The sequence below is a fragment of the Gopherus flavomarginatus genome, chromosome 1 (assembly GCF_025201925.1).
Source record: "Gopherus flavomarginatus isolate rGopFla2 chromosome 1, rGopFla2.mat.asm, whole genome shotgun sequence".
Taxonomy (NCBI): Eukaryota; Metazoa; Chordata; order Testudines; family Testudinidae; genus Gopherus; species Gopherus flavomarginatus.
In genome coordinates, this window is record NC_066617.1 from 351,534,325 (window position 1) to 351,553,867 (window position 19,543).

At 42.3% G+C, this 19,543-nt stretch overlaps 1 protein-coding gene across 10 annotated transcripts in view; it reads left to right on the top strand.

Annotated features, from left to right (window-relative positions):
* The window catches only part of PICALM (phosphatidylinositol binding clathrin assembly protein), a 126,579-nt gene extending 108,039 nt beyond the window's left edge, over positions 1-18,540 (top strand). For 9 of the 10 annotated variants that reach the window (XM_050941040.1, XM_050941014.1, XM_050941023.1 and 6 more), the window contains 2 exons: positions 7,519-7,621; positions 17,217-18,540. In XM_050941040.1, the coding sequence (XP_050796997.1) occupies positions 7,519-7,611 (93 nt within the window). In that variant the 3' untranslated portion in view covers positions 7,612-7,621; positions 17,217-18,540. The remainder of the gene's footprint in view (positions 1-7,518; positions 7,622-17,216) is intronic. The other variant, XM_050941032.1, reaches the window with a different exon arrangement.
* The last annotated feature ends 1,003 nt before the right edge of the window (positions 18,541-19,543 follow it).

The window sequence follows — 19,543 nt, forward strand, 5'->3', positions numbered from 1 at the left end:
TTTAACGCCTGGATGGATCCCCAGTTCTGCCAAATATCGTGTCTTTCCAAGTTTTTTTGTGTCCCTATCACCCATGGGGGGTAGATTCATGTTATGTTGTATGTACGTACATAAAGGATACCTAGTTTGTGTTGCCAGTTTTTAAAAAAAAAAAAATCTTTACTTTCAATTTTGAGTAATAGATTGTACCAAATAGGGACAGCATCTGATTAATCTGTCACGCACTGCCTGCTTCTATACTCCATTGTAGACATCTGAGTGAAAAGGAAGCCAGTATATTATCCCCTTCAGTATTCATATTAGCTTGTCTGATGGAAGCCTTGCTTTGAAAAGTGAGTACAGGCAAATAAGTATTGGAGTTGGGTTCATACCCTTTTTTCTCCTATCTATGCCACTTCTGTATTTTAGTCCAGAGCACGTTTCCATCTCATAAGAAATCTCATCCTCTTATTCAAGTTAAGATAGAATTTTGAATGAGAGGCTCTAAGGGAAAAGTTTTCATGGCTCTTGTTCCAACCTTTTGAGAGGACTCTAAAACAAGAGAGGTTGCTTTGGGGAAATCATGTCCACCTCCATAATATTAAAGGACATCTAAATTTAGGGATGTCTGATCTTCACAGACTGGTGGGATTAAATACTGAAGCTCTAAATTTTTGTGTTCCAATTAAATGAGCTTTTTGGTTAACAGAGCTAGCTTTTTTCTTTTATCTGAAAGTAGTGATCGGGGGGTGGGAGGGGCTATAGCATACTCCTTTTGTTGCAGAGAACTGCCTTTTTACCATTGATCACAATGGGCCATTTAAATATAGATGTACCGTATTATGTAACATGGGGTAATGTGTTGCCACATACAGAGAAACGTGTGTGTAAATGAAATGTGCCTATACACAAAGTATCTATATTTTTAAACTACAGCTATTAGATGTCTGTCTGTCACTGTTAATATTGCTGACGTAGTGATTCTATTTGGTTTCCTTGCTCCATGTGTTTAGGACTGCTGCAGCGGCAGTGCTCATCAAGGAGAAGGGCCTCACATCATATTGCAGTGCTTTGCCCCTCATCCTAGGTTGATCAGAGTAGCTATGATCACATTCAGCCTCACCTCTTTGAAGTGGGGACTTTGGGGTAAAAGAAGACCTGATGATCTGGGAGGGACACTGTCAGATAGAAATGTGGTGAACTGTTTTTGTGAAGAACTGTTTTCCCTTTCATTGTTTCTTTTGGGCATATAACAGCCCTCTGTGTATAATCACTATCACAGTTCTCCCGTCTAGTCAGTCAACATCTCTATGGATCTTTTATAAAGCATTAAGGATGGAAAGAGATGTTTTTTAAAATGGGAAAATGTGGCTATCGGGGTGCCTCAAAGATAGGTGTACTTCATTTTCTACTTCACTAAATTTCAAATAGACTATTCTTTTAAAAGCAGAAGCAAACTTTACATCTTGCACATTTATTCTGTCACTTGAATGAATTCAGTTCTAGAGTAAACATGCATTTAGATTTATTGTGAACTGTTAAAAGTGCAACCCACCTATTCCCACTGACATTGCAGGTCTTGGGACTGGATTGAGACCCCCTGACTGCCATAAAGCAGGGGGAGGGGGGAATGAGAATGCAGTTGCAAGTGGGCAGTGTGCTTAATCTGGTGATGTGTAGGTTTCCTTTAACCCTCATACGGCTATTTCTGTATTGGGGTCTTGGAGACCCACAATATGTTAGAACTGGGGGGAAAAACATATGGATGCATTTAAAACTGACTTTTTTATAACTAGTGAACTATAAAACTATGAACAAGTTAAAACTTGGATAGATTAAGCAGCACACTGCACAGCGTTTATGTTGGGCTTAACTGACCCCAGGATGTTTTTGACAGGTTGCATTTTTGATGTGTTTTTCAGTCTCTGTATCTGTGACCAGCACACTAGACACTTCTTCCCTAGAGCCCTGAGGCAAGGCTGCAGTGATTCTCTCCTGCACCAGGGTCTTCACCATTTCTGTACCCAGGTCCCTGGGAAACAGCCGGGTCTTACTTAAAGATTTGTTATTCCATGTGCAATTCAGCAAAATCCAAACTATATGTGCATTCAGACATGCAATGTTCACTTGCAATGCAATGGTGAATCTTTGTCCCAGCAACAGCGTCTGCCAAATGTGGGTTTGCCAAAAAATATATTGACAATTGTGGCTTCCCCAGAAGACTCATCCTAGCAAGCATAGGTGTCCCAGAAAATCAGTTTGATGGTCTCTTCTGGAGACTAATGTGGTGATATGTGAGGCAGATGTTATCTGCGTCATTGCAAATCCCCAAGACCCTTTTGTTGCATTTTTTTGAAAAACAAAAACCACTGAAACTATGGGGAAAACAGTGCTGAAAGATTCATGTACTCGTATCATAATAAAAACAATCCGATGCTGGAATACCCACGTAATTAATTTGAGGTCTAACTGACCCCCAGTAACTTTTTGAGTAACTTTTTTTGCTATGCTAAAACCACAACAGATATACAGACAAAACCAGTGCTAACATTGTTCTCATTATGCTCTGAGAATACTTAAAGAAAGAAAAGGCACTGATTTGCTTATCTTGTTTTACTTAAATTTTTGTACGTTTGGAATCCAAGAGATCCCCGAAGACCTTGGAAGTGTAGTACTTTCATTTCCCCCAGTGGTTAACATTGAAGGGTCTAACTGACCCCATTACCTTTTTAGTGACTTTCTTTTTTTCAAAAACCACAGTAGGTAGGGTGATAAAACCAATGCAGAAAGATTGACCTCACCCTAGTTTGAGAATACTTAATGTGTGAAGAGGCACAGGTTTGGCATGAAAATTTTTATTTACATTTTAGTGTTGGGGTCATATAGACAAAACATTAGGAGTTGCAGTTTCTTCAGAAACTCTTGATTTTACTGGAAACACTTTCTTTTGTTAGGCATTTACTGTGCAACTAAGGAGAGTTTGATACTGGCCCAATCACATCTGTTTGCAGTTGCTGAGTTTTAAATAAGTCTGAGATCAATAAAAACTTAGAAGGAAAGTGGGAGCCTCTTCACCATGCTAAATAGGGACAGTGTTGGCTATAGATATTTAAGGAATTCCTGAGTTTGACTATAATAGTCTGTTACACTAGAAAGATTGTATATTTAGAGTTTCAATTATCATTTCTATATTTGGGCTTAGTTTTCATAAGATCCTTTTTTGGTGATATGTTGACATTGGTTTTGTTAGCTGAGCTGCACAATTGGATTGCTCTGAAGTGAGGGGTATAGCTTGTTAACAATTTATTGTGTTTTAAAATAAGCTGTTTGGTTCATACTAGGCCACAGTCAGTGCCATGAAGGTGATACCCACTGCCTTTGGTGACAAGATGTATTAGACAAATACCTTGAAAACTTTGCTCCCTGCTTTTCCTGTCCATTTGTATGTTCATTTTTCACAAACTTGTATCCTTTCCTCCATTCCTCTTCCCTTAAAGCACACTAATCCAAATATCTATTTTGGCTTTTACGTTCTATACAGCACTTGGAAAACCGCTTCAAAGTAGTCACCATAAGGCCACTCATTAATCAGTTGTTTGGGCAATATGCCTATCTAATTATTGGCCCATTAACAAAAATGTTTCAGTTTTTAATTAGATAATAGTACTGATCTTACCATTAGATTAAATAGCAACCAAGCAAAATGTTGGGGTATAGCATTATTTGTTCTTAAAAGTGCCTGCGGGGGGGGGGGGGGGGGGGGGGGAATGGGGACCTATTCTCCCCAAAACACTTTTTCCCCTAGTTTACTTTAGAAAATTATAATTTATATTTCCTGAAAGATTCTGGTGACTGGAGAAGTGAAGAAAGTCTGACATCAGTCAAAACAATGTAAGCTGAGTAATTAAGCAAGAAAGTAATTTTTACTTACTGTTTTTAGACTGTTTGTTTTATTAGTTGGTTTTATACCTATGAAACTTCATTGACTAATGAACACATTAGAGCCAGGATATCTTGGTTAAAAATTGAACTCCCCTTCTCTTGAAGTAAGGAGTGAAAAGATTCACTACACAGTATTCTAGCAAAATCCTGGAAGACCAGACTTGATATTCCTGTTGCCTATAAGAAAAGCAAAAGAATAAAATGGAAAAGATTTTTGTCTTTATTTAACCCTTTCAGATCGCCTTTATTCTTCAAACAGTAGTAAAAAAGGCACAAGCACCAACTGCACTTCACTTATCTCTGGCCACTTCCATCAAAGTTGCTGCCAGTAAAAATCCTAGAAATTAGACATGATGCATACCACTGCCCTGAAGGGCAGTGCAACCAATATATATTGACCATCCAACTAGGTCTGGTAAAATATAATATTTGGGGACTTCAGTGATTTGCATAGAAACTAATTAAACTGGACAAGATTTAGTTAGTTTCTTTGCCATTTAAACCAGTGTTTCTCAAATCATGACCTTCAAGCGTTGAAAATATTATTTAAAGAGAAATCCCCCACTCCCTGCAGACCTTTACTTTTCAAAGCCAAGTATTCTGTCAAGCTGTCAAGCACACAGATATAATATAGGCTTGTTACATTGATATTCTTTTAACTCAATATTATAGTAAATGCAGGGGGAGGAGGCTTGAACATTTTTTACTTCAAATAATGATTTGCCATTTTGAAACAGTTGAGAAGCGCTAAAAGGAGATGCTAGTCACAGTTTAGGACTGAGTTACACACAGCAGTTCAAGAAGTTGCTGCAGTTGTGCCATTAATAGTAACACAGTTTAAGTTCAACACCTTTAGAGGAGCAAAGGTACCAGGAAACTTACATGGTATCAGTACTTTGCCTCTATGACAGGCAGAGAATAAGATTCATCAATTTTCCTCGTGGTAAAAGTTAAACAGCAGGATGCCTCAAGGTTCTGTGTTAGGACGGGAGTACATTGTGTAGTACATTTTACAATGAAAAGAGGGTGGATGGTATGGTGGCAAAACTTGCAGATGACACAATTTAATTGAGTAAAGACTGACAAAAACAGTAACGTCAGAAAGGCAAAGAGGTTTTTATGGTCAGGCTTGACAAAGCCCTGACTGGGATGATTTAGTTGGGGATTGGTCCTGCTTTGAAAAGGGGGTTGGACTAGACCTCTTGAGGTCCCTTCCAACCCTGATATTCTATGATTCTAAGCAAATGGATAGAACAATGGCAGATGAAACTCAGTGTTGACAAATGCAAAGTTATTCACATAGGAATAGTGTGAACTACATATGCCTAACTGGTTTCTAAATTAGCTTTGAAACTTGGGGAAAAGATCTGGGTATCATTGTGGACAGCTTAGTGAAGACCTCTTTATGTGCAGCAATGGTCAAAAAAGCCAACAGTATCAGGATACATTAAACAGTGGGATGGAAGATATGGAAAATAGTAAATCAATGGTATTCCCTTAGCTGGACTTACTGCTATGTTCAGTTCTGGTCAGCTTATTCCAAAAAGAATATTGCAGGAATGGAGGTGGGGTGGGGAGCATACGGAGATGGGCAATAAGAATTAGACATGGAAATACTCAGAGTAATAGAGTGAAAAAATTGATTGTTTACAGCGGAACGGGGCCATGATTAAACAAAATGGATCATATAGAGAAGGGAGATCAGGACTACTGTTCACTCTTTTTCTCATAATTAAGCACAGGGGAACATTCAATGAAACTGAAAGGTGACAGATTTAAAACCATAAAAGCAAAATGCATTCTGGCAATGTACAGCTAACCTGTGGAACTCATTGCCATGAGATCACTGTTAAGCAGGATTCAAAAAAGGTGTAGACTTTAGTATAGTAACAAGAATATCCAGAGTTCTAATAGTAAAGATTTTAAGAAGCCCAAGGGTTTTGGAAGAGACATAAACCAACTTCTGGTAGTGGGGTTCAGGAAACAACTCTTTGTGGGCAAGTTATTCCACAACTGCCTTCTTGCATGGTTTTTTGCATCTTACCCTGCAACAGTTGGTATTGAGCACTACCGGCGACAGGATTCTGGGCTAGGTGGACCACTGGTCTGATCTAGTGTGGCATTTTCCATCTTCCTATGTTGTAAGTGATCCAAGCACTTCATATCAGCAAAAGTGCACGTAACTGTGGAGTGAATATAAGGAGATAATACACATCATTAGTGAAGAGGAGGGTTTGTGATAAATATATACTATAGTTGAAAACTAATAAGGATTTGATTGCTTGACAATGTCAGTGTCTGGGAATCCAGAAAAGAGATTTTAGTTACTAAAGCTACTAGAACTTGTAGGTCCTTAGCCCTTTCCAGTAAGAAGAGATGTTCTAGAATTCCTGCTTCTACAGGGGAATATATATGGAGATATACCTATCTCCTAGAGCTGGAAGGGACCCTGAAAGGTCATCGAGTCCAGCCCCATGCCTTCACTAGCAGTACCAAGTACTGATTTTGCCCCAGATCCCTAAGTGATCCCCTTAAGTATTGAACTCTCAGCACTGGGTTTAGCAGGCCAGTGCTTAAACCACTGAGCTATCCCTTCCCTCTCTAAGCAAGAGTTTAGAGACAGCATTTTAAAAAGTACCTTTAAATTACTAAAAACATTGTCTGGTCTTGTCTATGCAGAAAAATGATGCAGATTTAATTCAATTGGCTTAGATGCTGATTTAGTTAAATCGGTGCAATCCCCTTTGGCAGTGGACACTTAGTTCAATTTGAGAGAGTCCCTATTGATGTAGTTTGTCGGGAAGGTATAAACTTAATTGACTTTTTGTAAAACACACTTGAAACAGAATAAGTGTCCACTGCGCAAGAGGTTTGCACTGATTCTGATTTCTAAACCAATGTAGTCAAATAGTACAATTGACTATTTAGGCCTTGGCTACATAGAACTCTTAATACTACAATCAATTACTAAACCCTATTCTCTTAAACTCACACTGGAGTTTAGAACAGGGACAGAGTCTAATGAAATATAGGCTGCTAGCATGTTGTTCACAGCCACAAATACAGTTGGTCAATGTGTAGATTGTAAAACCAGATGCCACTGGCAGATGCCACTGCTTTCCCTGTGGTGGCTCTGCATGGACAAAGGGAATTCCTGAATTCTAACCCCACTGCAGACATTCCTATTGTGACAATGAGCAAACCTTGTAATCTTTTTGCCTTGGTTTGCCTAGCTCTACAATGGGAAGAATATTAGCCTGTCTCTTAGGGTGAGTGTCACTAGGCCTAATGTTTGTAAAGTGCTGTGAAGGAGAAAATCACTATGTAAGTGAAGTATCATGAACTTGGTGGATGCTCCACCCAGAAATGTTACCCTACTCTTGGTAAAGGGAACACCCAGCTTGTTTCCACATTACACATACCAGCGAACAGGTCTTCAGCTTCGCATGCAACCAAATGTCTGGTTTTAATAATCCATTTCTGTCCAGAATGCCTTTTTAGATCCCTCTCCCTTTCATTACATTTTCTGCTTTCATATTCTGTCATGCTGAGACCTTTTTTCTTTCTTTTCCCTCTCTCTGTCGTCTTCTCTACCAGCTGTCTGCAGCATCCAGCCCTTCCAGTCAGAGTCCTCACAGAGCCTCAGGAAAGGATCCCTTTGCAGAACTCTCTCTCCAGGATTTCTTGTAAAACAACTTAGGTATTGCTCACTATTGTGGGGAGATGGTGGTTTTTATAAAGTGAAAGATCATTTAAAGAAACAGTTCTATTTTCTTGGAAACATATAGTTCTGTAGTGATATTCGTAATACACTAAACAAGAGTATCGCACTGGGGGCATTGTACTCCTGCTCGGTGCTTTGTTAGACATGACATATCTTCACTGCATCTACTCTAAGTGCAAAACCAGGAAGAATCAGTTGCAAAACACATCACATTTGATGCTTGCCAGGAGCTCCCTAACGATGCAGAACTTAATTTTTTTCTTGGAGCTTACAGAGCCAGTTCATTAATTATATATGTTAGACCCACATTATTGCTGAAGGAGTTTTATAGTATGTGACTGGAAACCCTGAATAACATGGTTTCTTCAAGTGTTAACCCCTCAGTGGAATACAATAGGGACTATACGCATGCACTATGCACTCAGTCAGAGCTTTTGAAAGTAGTACTGTTCGGTGGTCCGCATATGCGCCCTGTGCCAACTCGTGGTCTTGCCTGAGGCGATAAAGGACATGGTGTGTTACCAGCATCTCCAGTTCCTTCACACCACCGCATGGTCCAAGTCAGAGCTTCTCCTCCCATTGTCCTTGTGAAGCACTTCTCAAAACTATCCTTAGTACTCTTAGTAGTTTAGATTTCTTAGTTGTTCTGCATTTACTTTTTGTTTTCTGTTCGATTCTTCCATTCATACCAGATTTAGGAGTTGAGACATGGCTTTAGTGGTGTTTCCTGCCAAACTTTACCTCTTCCCGCCTTAGGGGAAGCCCACATTGTGTCCAGGTGCAGAATCTGTCTCTCCTTACCTGCTGTATTTGGGAGAACTGGACCCTCCATCTCAGGAAACACCATATGGAGTCTGCCATGGGATTGACATCAGAACCTAACCACGGAGGGGCCCCCCCAATACATTGGCCTGAACAGGCGAAGAGCGCCTCCTCTGTCACGGAACCCCCATCAGTCTCTGCTACTCTGCTACTAAGAACCTCATGCCGGGGCCCAGCCGTGAACAAGGGAAGCAAGTACATAAGCATGGCAGTAAGTCTTTCTCCAAATCTAAGAAGGACTCAGAACCATCCACGAGTTCCAGCCCTGAAGGATACACATGTTCCAAGTGTCACAAGAACAAGAAATGACTGCCTTGATCACTGGATCCACCAGTACCAATCATAGACCCGGTGACTTTGCCAGCGTCCCGCGAACCATCCATCTCCAGACACATGCTCCCAATGCTGATTCCTCCAGCAGAATGGATGCCATTGACCCTTGGGAGACTCCAAGGTGCCCTGGATCCCCACAAGTTGTTTGCAACGAAGGGACTTCGATGTTCACAACCACCGATCTGGTCACCAAGTTGAAGGGACTCTTCACCTGTTACGCTCCTGCTGACTCCCATTCTGACAGTCCCGATGGCACCACCATTTGGTGAGGTTTCTGACTCTTCTGATTCAGATGATACGGATGGCCAACACAGTCCACCACTCCCATTCCGGAAGCATGACTACTGGAAAGTTCCAATGGCAACGTTCCCCACTTTGCCTTACCTGCAGAGTTGGTTTCTGGCACTGTTGTCTCAGGCTACACAACAGCAGGGTGAACTGGGTTGGCCATACTGGAGCTCGTGGCCACAATATTCACCCTCCGAACAGTCCCACTCGGTCTGGGAGTACTCCCCCACTTCACCACCACAATCCTTATCAAGTAGGTGCTCCAACATAGCACTGGATGATGCACTGATTAGCCCAACTCCAACAGTACTGATAGATCCGAAGAGGCATCCCTCATCTTCCCTGGATGCAGCCGCCTCTTCGATCCCTTTCTTCCCACCTGATGGCTATTGCCAGTTCCAAGAATTGCTGCAGAAGATAGCTAACACTCTGCAGAGTCCCATAGAGGAGGTACAAGACCGTCATTGCCACCTGCGTGACATCTTTGGTACCAGTGAGAATTGTCTTGCTAATCAACAATGCCATCTTCCAGCTGGTACACTAAGTATGACACACCTCAGCCCTGTGTCCACCCGCCTCAAAGGGGGCTGAAGAGATACTATGTCCCCACCAAAGGGTCAGACTTCCTGTTTTCTCATCCTCCACCAAACTCATTCGTTATCCAGGCAGTGTCAGAACATTTCAAAAAACGCCTCCACCCCATCCGATACAACGGGTAAGAGAATGGACCTCATGGGCAGAAAGGTCTTCTCGATGGACTCCAGTTTCATATTTCAAACTACTTAGCCTTGATGGCCAAATATGATTTCATGAACTATGAGTGATTGCCAGAGTTTGCAGACAAACTACCACCACAGGATCACAATCCACTCCAGGCAATGTTGGAGAAAGGCAAGTTACTCACCAGATCCCTGCTTCAGCAGTGGACTCCACAGACCGATATTGGATCTCCACCTCAGCTGCTCGATTTCCAAACTAAGATGTTGTATCATCACACTTGCAACAATCATTCCCTCCTTAAAAAAAGGGCATCTGGTTGATAAATATACAAGATATTGGTATACGCCCAAATCTTAGAACATTCCTGAGGTTCAAGGTGGGGACTTGGCATCTTACAGAGTCCTACCATTAGGACTCACCACTGCCCTACAAATATTCACAAAAGTTTTCTTGGTAATGGCAGCCTGTCTCGGATGTCAAGGGATCCTTGTTTTTCCCTCTCTAGATGACTGACTGATAGCAACACTGTACAAAGAAGCAGCCCAGGAGTTGACATCCCAACTGCTGCTGCTCCTCTCCTCCCTGGGGGTCAGTGTCAACGTCAAAAAATCAACTTTAAATCCTACGCAATCCCTGGAGTTCATAGGAGCTCTCATAAGACAAGACTTCTGCCTGAGCTTATCTACCAAGGGAAAGATTCCAGACAAGGACAGATTAATCACTTTGGTATCTTCCACACGTGGCAACCTGTATATATGTCACACCCTTTGCTTGCCTACACCTGCACTGCCTTCATCTCTGGCTACAAAGGGTCTACTCCCCCATGCATCAATCCACACGCACACTGCTCCACATGTCATCAGAAGATTTCTCCTCTCTCCAGCGGTGGGTGAACCCACTACAGATCTGATCAGGGATGAGCTTCCTCCCATCCTTGCCCACCATGACAATTATATGATGCATCCCTCACAGGCTGGGGCTCCCACATCGGTGATTGCTGTTTCCTCTGTTCCCCTAAAAACCAACCCAGAGTCACACTTGTATTAGTTTTATTACAATGCCGCTGTTAGGTCAGATAGAAAAGAGATGGAACTTATTCATACATGCACACATTCACGGCACTCATACCCTCATGCACCCACACACTTACACAGGCAGAGAGTTACCAGAGACAGCATGGAGGCTGAGAAGCCGAAGCGTGGTAGATCTGGTGTGTCCGCCTGTGGTCACGAATCCAGGCTGCTGAGCAGGTCAAGAAGCCAGGGGCTTGTGTGCATGCCTTCTTCCTCTTATTTTGGAGCTGGGTAGCTCATGTCACGTACACAGAGTTTCCTTTCTGTGTCTGTCACCGAGAAGCATTCCCAGACCAGTTCCTATCATGCATACCAGGTGGTTCTTTTCTTTACAGCACTCCATGATTGCCTTCTCAGGGCAGATTATGTTAGACACACCTGGCTCTGGACTCCTTTCTCCTTGCAGTTCCTCTCCACCAAGTCCCACATACACTCCCTTGTTCACACACTCTCTGATTGTGTGATGGGATATTACACAGCTTGGAAGTTCATACAAGTGGTAACTTGAAAAGGTTACAGAGCTTCCAAAGGTTACAAAACTTAAAAGGCTATGCTAACAGTAACTGAAGTTACAAAATCTGCAAAAAGCTTGCAGAACTTAATGATACAAGTTACAGATCTTACAATGGCATTTGAGCAGAGGCTTTACATAACATATCCTGCCCCTTGGTCACCCCAAATTGTGGTGACCATTCAAAGGGGGATGGCTTGCCTCCACTCATCCATGCCAGTGCTTCAACTGCCAGAACAATTCCGGATTTTCATTACACATAGCATGTCCACGGTAACAGAAATACATATCAAAATATTGACCGGAGGATGTAACAATGAGCGTCAAACAACCCTTCTTATGTACAACATTTATATGAAAATCAGAACATTTGGTGGGAAGGCAAACGATTGGTAAAGAGGGTGGTTATCACAGGCTTTTGGATGGAGGTGGCCACCATAGGGATAGGTATGTGACTGACAATTTGGCAGGAGAGGGAGGGGTCTAGCTGGAGTTAAAGAGGGCTGTGAGAATGGTTTGTTGCTATTGCTTGCCCAGTTTGGTGTCTTCCCTCTTCCCAAACAGCACACATCATAATGCTAGCAATGAGACAAGTACTACAAAACAAACACAAAACATGAAACACAGAACACGAAACAACATAGAAGTTTTGTTACAATGATGCACCATGGTCCATTTCAGTTCTTCAGTTGGTACTGGCTCTTTCTGTTGCTCTAAAAAAAAAAAAAAAAAAAAAAAAAAAAAAAAAGCTGTGAAAAGGACTTAAACCTTGTAAACTGTAGGCTATTGTAGAGAGGAACATGGAGTCAGGGTCGTCTCCTCTACATGCTTGAGCTGTCCCTAATGGACCCACTTTCCCTGTGGGCCTTGGTCAGTTTGGAACACTATCACTTCCCGTATTACAAATAGTAAACGGCCCCTCCCACCTTGCTTGGAGGGGCTTAGTGTTCCATTTCATATACATTACCTGATCACCCACCTGCCATGTGGGTGGTTTCTGTCACCTCTTGTCCATTTTTTCCTGAGCCTGTCCCATTGTTCGCTACATGAGCTGAACAGCTTGAGGAAATTCCTCCTTTAGAAGTTTATACCATTGGATCAGTTCTGGACTGGTGGAGTCGGACAGGGAGGGGACTGATTGTGATCACATAATGCATTGGTCGTCCAAACATTAATTGAAAAGGCGTCACTGAGCTACTGTACCGGGATCTGCTCCTGATTACGGCTAACGCTAAGTCAAATGTTTAGTCCAGGCCCCCCCTTCTCTGACAGGACTTTAGACAAGGCTGCTTTGATGGTACAGTTCATACGCACCACCTGCCCAGAGCTATGAGGGTGCCTAGGAATATGCAGCTTCCGCTGTATTCCAAAAGCATCCAACAATGCCTTCCAGAGCGCCGACACAAAGTAGGGTTCCCTCTCCGAATCAATTACTTTGGGAGATCCATATTTACAAATGATCTCCTTGAACAGAACCTTAGCTGTTTTTCAGCTCTATGGGTTTTCATGGGGAACGCTTCTACCCATCCCGAAAACGTGTCCACTATCACCAAAAGCGAGGTACATCCTCCTTCCCTGGGTGGTAACCCTTCAATAAAATCTTCCTGGAGGCGAGCCCACGGACTTCCCAGCTCTCGCTGATGACCTGAAGGCAGCTGATCCTCGGATTCCCCTGGTTGACGTGGGTTAAAAGCAGCACATATAAAACAATTCTGTACCCAATTGGTCATGTCCTCTCGCTGTCCTGGCCAGCAGGCTATGTCTCTAGCTCGTTGCAGAGTCCCTTCCACACCTTCGTGGGCCAACGCATGGGACCAACATATAATTTCCTGTTGATCCCACTGTGCTGGTACTATTACTGAGTGGCCCTCTGGGTGTCCATCTTGGTTCAACTGCTGACACAGGGCCCCTCGTGTGGTGACAGCAGCCACCACAGGTGTTCTTGCTAAACTATCCACTTTATTGTTAAAAACGGCTTCCACTCATGAATCTGCTTTTTGATAACCTTTAACATATCCTACTAACAATTGGTTAGGGTTAGCAGTGACCCACTGGTTCACACCCTCCCAGTCCTTATGATGGACCAGCTCCTTCCCGTCAGCACTTCTCCAGTCACTGCTGGCCCATTGTGGCATCCATTTAGTCAATCCTCCTAACACATACTGAGAATCTGAAAAGACCACCGAGGGTCCCAGACATGACTCACAAAGCGGTAAACATTCCACCAATGCCTTTAATTCAGCCAGCTGTGCCAACCCTTGGGGCCAAACTCGCACTACTGACTTCCAGATTTATTACTGCGCTCTGTATGTGTTTTTTTCCCTCTTGTACCCAAGCTGCCCCATCTGAAAAGTAAATGTTGGCCGGTGCTGTTAGGCTCTGTGCTTGCTCTATTGAGGTTACCCAACCCATCGGCACTGGATTGGTCTCTGGCACAAGGCACTCATGTTTTGCCCCTTTTGTCTGAAGCAAGACCCCTGGTAGTTGCCCAGCACCTGGGGTATTTTGGTATTGTATTCCTCGATTTACCAAGGCCAGGGTCCACTGAGCCATCCTTGGGTTATTTACTCCTGCTTGGGTGGGGTTTCCTGATGGTGTATATATTAAGGGGGTGTGGGTGCTCTGAATAATTGGATTATCTCCCACCACCACCGCCCCTATTTCCAGCATCCATATTACTGCCAGACATTCCCTTTCACATATCGCATTTGAGCGGAGGCTTTACATAACAATTGCATGACACAAAGCACCTGGACAGCATGAAAGTCCAGGATGCAAATAAACATATTGGAAATCCAGGCAGTACGCAAAGCTTGCTAGGCATTTCTGCCAACCATCCAAAACCAATGCATTCTTGTCATGTCAGGACACCACCACCACAGTCTTCTACATAAACAAGGGAGACAAGATCTGAGCCGTGTGTGCAGAAGCTATCCACCTTTGAGTATGGTGCATCACACACCATATTATTTTGACAGCAGCCTACCTGTCGGGCACCCAGAATGCGATTACTGATGCTCTCAGCAGAAACTTTGCAACCAACCACAAATGGGAGTTGCATGACTCTGTAATCGTGGACATCTTTGACCAATGGGGAACCCTGGTGAGGGATCTTTTTGCATCCCATAACAATACCAAATGTACCCAATATTGTTGGAGGGGAGGGGTTGGAATTCAATCACAGGGACGCCCTAGTCCTCAATTGCTTGGACCAGACGAATTATGCCTTACCGCCCTTACTGCAAGCGATTCATAAGATCGGACAGCAGAAGGCAACAACCATCCTGATAGCCCCATTTTGGCCTTGCTGATTTGTGGTATCTGCTCCTCCTGAATATCGAAGTACCCTCCACTCACACTGTGAACGTTCCCAGAGGTGCTGACTCAACACAATGGCAGACTCAGACAATCCCCCACACACACTTTTCACCTCTTGGCTTGTTTTTTGAATGCATACCTCCACTAGTGCAGGAATGCTCTATGGCGGTATGAGATGTCGTCTCAAGCAGCAGGAAGGAGTCCACAAAGCACTTGTATCAAGCCAAGTGGGCATTTCACTTCCTGGGCTACCAAACAGAGCCTTGTCTCTGAAGCGGTGGGCATCCCACTACTCCTGGAATATTTCCTTTATCTGAAGGACTCGGGACTGACCGCCAGTTCCATTAGAGTGTGTGCAGCAGCCACAGGCGCCTTTCACCTGCTGATAGATGGTCATTCAATCTTCACCCGCTCTTTGTTAACTGTGCAGTTCTGGAAGGCTCTTCCATTGAAAATACTGTCCCATTCAACTTATCGCCCCCAAAAGGACCTTAACTAGTCCTCACCTTACTGATCACCATCTTCAAACCTATGCCTGCTCTCTCTCCTTTCCATGAAAGTCGCCTTCCCCATTGCCATTTTCATCGGTTAGGAGGGTTAACGAACTGGGGGCCATGATGGCTAACCTCCTTCACCACTTTTCATAAAGACAAGGTCTCTTTACAATTCCACCCAAGTTCCTTCTGAAGATGGTTTCCCAAATCCACCTCACTCAACCCATACACTTTTATCTACTTTCTTCCCCAAACCTCATGCCTTGAACAAGGAAAGAAGGCTTCATTTGTTACATGTTTGAGGGGCATTGGCTTTTTATCTTGAGCAAACAAAGCCCTTTCCGAAATCTCCCAGGTTTTTTGTTGCCATAGTGGAGAGAATGAAAGGACAAGCCATTTCCACCCAGAGAATTTCCAAGTGGGTCTCAGGGTGCATTATGCACTTCTGTCAATTCCATCTGAAAGGATTTGGGTCCATTCCACGAGAGTGCAAGCATCAACTACAGCTACACTCCACAATGTGCCCCTCGCAGACATATGTAAGGTGGCCACGTGGAGTTCAGTACACACTTTTTTTTTTTTTTTTGATGCACTATGCTCTAGTGCATGATTCTGCAAAAACACTTTGTTTGGAGCAGCAGTCATCCATTCCACAGGCTCCTCGAACCATCCTCCGACATAAGTACTCCTTGTTAATCACCCTTAGTGGAATACAATAGGGACCATCACTCGAAGAAAACAGTTACTTATCTGTAACTGAATGTCCTTGGAGATGTGTGGTCCCTATCTGTATTTGAAACCCACCCTCCTTCCCCTCTGCTGTGGAGTCAATAGCTCTGCAGTAGCGAAGGAACTAGAGATGCCAGCAGCCCACCGTACCCTTTATCATCTGGAGCGAGACCACAAGGCTACACAGTGCACAGTACTACTTTCAAAAGCTCCGGCTCCAGGCACATGGTGCATGCACGTAACCCCTCAGTAGAATACGGATAGGGACCACGCATCTCAAAGAACATTCAGTTACAGATAAATAACCTCAGGTTGTTTTGGCTGAGGCGTAACTTCAAAAACAGTGATTCACAGAAATTATGCTCAAGCAGTGCAATTATGAAGCTTGCTGAAGCCTATTAATACTAATTTTGCTTCTGTCCATTGGAAACACAATGTGATTCTCCCTGTTTTGAGCTCCTTCTTTACTAGACTGCTGGCAGCATGCATACTGAACTCCTGACTGAAAAGTGAGGGACATTTGTGCTCATCGAGTGGAGACCACATGGCAATTATTTCAGTAGGAAAATTTGTGGATCTGTTTTTTGCAACAGGTGTATAAAATTCTTATGAATATTTACCATCTGTGGTATACAGTGTAATTGACCATCTTCACCATGATGAGAAAACTGAACTATTATCTGCTGTGGAGAAATAGATACTACAGCTGCTAGCTGTTTCTATACAGTAAATGGCATTGGAGTTTTCTTTTGCATCAACAGTGATGTTAATGTGTCTGCTTTAAATGTTTTTAAAGATATATAATGAAATGTCTGTGCAAATATAAACTAATTTGGAAACATTACCCTTTAAAAGCACTGATTTTAGTGTGCATAACCTAGGGAGCACTGAATGCTATCTTTCTAGAGTAAAGAGAAATAGCACGTTGAGCTTTTCTTTTGATGTCTTAGTGTTTGTTTAGTGTCTTACCATGCTTGAACAAGGACAATTTTGTGATGGGCTACTTCATTTTTCTCCTCTTTGGACAAACATTGCAACCAATGCACAGTAACACTACAGAAGAGTGCGTACTTGGAAAGAAATCCCAGTGGCTTGCATACATCTTCATTCTTGCTGTAAATTTTTATTTTGATCAGCATCTTTGCAGCTTTTATTTCTGATAGTCTGGATATGGAGGACTTTCCATGCCCAACACATATTAAGGGATCAGAAACCTTTATTTCTAAGTAAGTCTCATTATACTGAGTAGAGAAGTTAACTTTGAATGTTTTTTGTCTTTCCAGATACAGTTTATGTAATCATGCCAGATGGCAGAGAAAGGAACAGCTCCAAAAACACACGTGCTCAACAGCAAACCCCTACTTCCAGCAAAATCCAAATTGCTGTATTTTAACTCCTCCTCCTTTAAAATGATGCAGGAAAATCATGAAGGCCCACAGGAAACTGGGACAACTATTTAGGAAAGTGTCAATACATGATATAAAGCCAAGAATTCCCCGGATTTAAGATGTTCTTTTCTGGTGACTAACGCGTCAGTACTTTCAGCTCCTATTAATATCCATAATCAGTAACATTATAAAGAGAAACACTTATTCTGAAATTGTAAGATTTGTATTTGGAAATGCTGTGGGGAATGAAGATGAGTGTCCTTTACCATAACTCAAAACAAGATTTTCTTTGGGGGATCAGATCCTAACTGTTACTTCTGCAGTTATCTTTTCTTCAGTCCTCACAAATGTAGACACAGCAATGAAAATTAACTTTTCTTTTTAAAAAAATTATATATTCAGTTTGCAGTAGACATTCCTTATGTATTGTTTGTATTTATTTATGATTATCAATTTAAATAACATTAATATTGTATCAAACTCCTTATGAAAATGAGTATGGATGTATACAGTATGTCTGATTTTTTTATCCACAAGAATGATTTTGATTCAGAATGCTTTTCAGCTGACATATAGAGCACTAACTTTTAAAGGCCTGAATCTTATGAATTCTCAGTCTGTATGGGAATTAGGAAAGTTATAAAATGCATTAATCCTTTATAGTCAATTCTGTGCCTAGGATTTTGCAAGGGAACAGTTAACTGACAAGGAGAAGCACTACATTTTTAATTCAGCATTAGTGCATTGGGAAGGAACTCTATTGCTTTGTGCTTGGCATGTCATTATTTTACATTTGACATAAGGCCTTTCCAGAATGAATGTGAGGAATTGCTTTCACTTTAAGACTTTCCTTTTCTTTAAAAACTCTAGGAGGTATTATGTCAAAAAAGCCTTGATTTTCATTTGGCTAGTACCATGTTTATGATCATGTATCTTTAAAAAAATAATAAGGGAAGTAGCATCTTTACAAATGACTAGCAAGAGTTTAGTTAATGAAGAATTAAAGCAACACTGTTGATCGGTGCTCTGCATAAATACATCGTAACTTTTGGGTCGAAAGGGGCCTTCAGAAGGATAGTCCATGATATGAAAGCAATTCTGTACATGAATTAAGCATACTTGCTGCATTGTCTCTGCAGATTCTATTTTTGTTTAAAATATTAAAATGTATGTTAGCAAAAATGGGTGGATTTTCAAATAAAATGCAGCTTCCACAGAACTTTTGTTACAGTATGAAAGTATGAGGTGCTTCTTTTCTTTTCCCCTCTTAAAATGGGCAAGGATTATTGTTTTGTTTACTTACAGTACCAAATCTATTTAATTACATGCTAGGAAGTGCACCAATATGAATCTGTCTAGATTTTTATACTGTGCCTCTCCCCACGGTAGAACAGCACCTTAGTTTTATAGAAGTGAGTGAATACAGCCTCTCCCCAAGAGCTGGATCTATTGCTTGAAATCATTGGTGTCTGGTGTCCGCTAACATTCTCAAAATGCTTATAGCAGGCAACTTGATGCTTGTAACTGGGTAACATAGAAAGAAGCATGAACAGGCTTACACCAGTTTCCCTTACACAATTACCTCAAATGTTCCAGCCATGACTGACAAGCTAGAAGCATCTTGCTGAGACATCAAGCACTTACTTTGGGGAGACAGTTCCCATCATGAAAGCAAAGGGCTTACTCAAAGTCTAGGAAGAACGATGTAAGCACCTGTTCATAATGAGGGGAACATAGTAGGGCTGTTTTCAGCTGTTCTGATGTTTGCCCTGATGTTTAAATCTTGACCTTATATTGGCACCATTGTAAAATGGGTGCTACACAAGTAACTGAGGGGCTGAGCCAATGTTGTTCTGTTAGTATGCAAATTGGACATATTGCCTGTACAGGCTGGTAAAAGGGTTTGAATCTTTAGTATCTCCCACTAATGCTCTTCTCCCAGGCTGCTGCCTTCTACTTCAGAGATTCATTTGAAAAGGATATAGCCCTTTGTTGGTTGCAAACAATCTTTAAAATGAAGTGTCTCTGATGTGGTGATGGCCCTGTTTTATAAGTAGGGCCCTATCAAATTCACGGCCGTGAAATATGATCTACCCTGTGACATCTGGCTATTGTAGGGGGGTTGCGATATTACTATGCTGCCTTTGGAGCTGGGTGGCTGGAAAGCAGTGGTTGCTGGACAGGCAGCCACCTCTGAAGGCAGTGCTGCCGCCAGCAGCAGC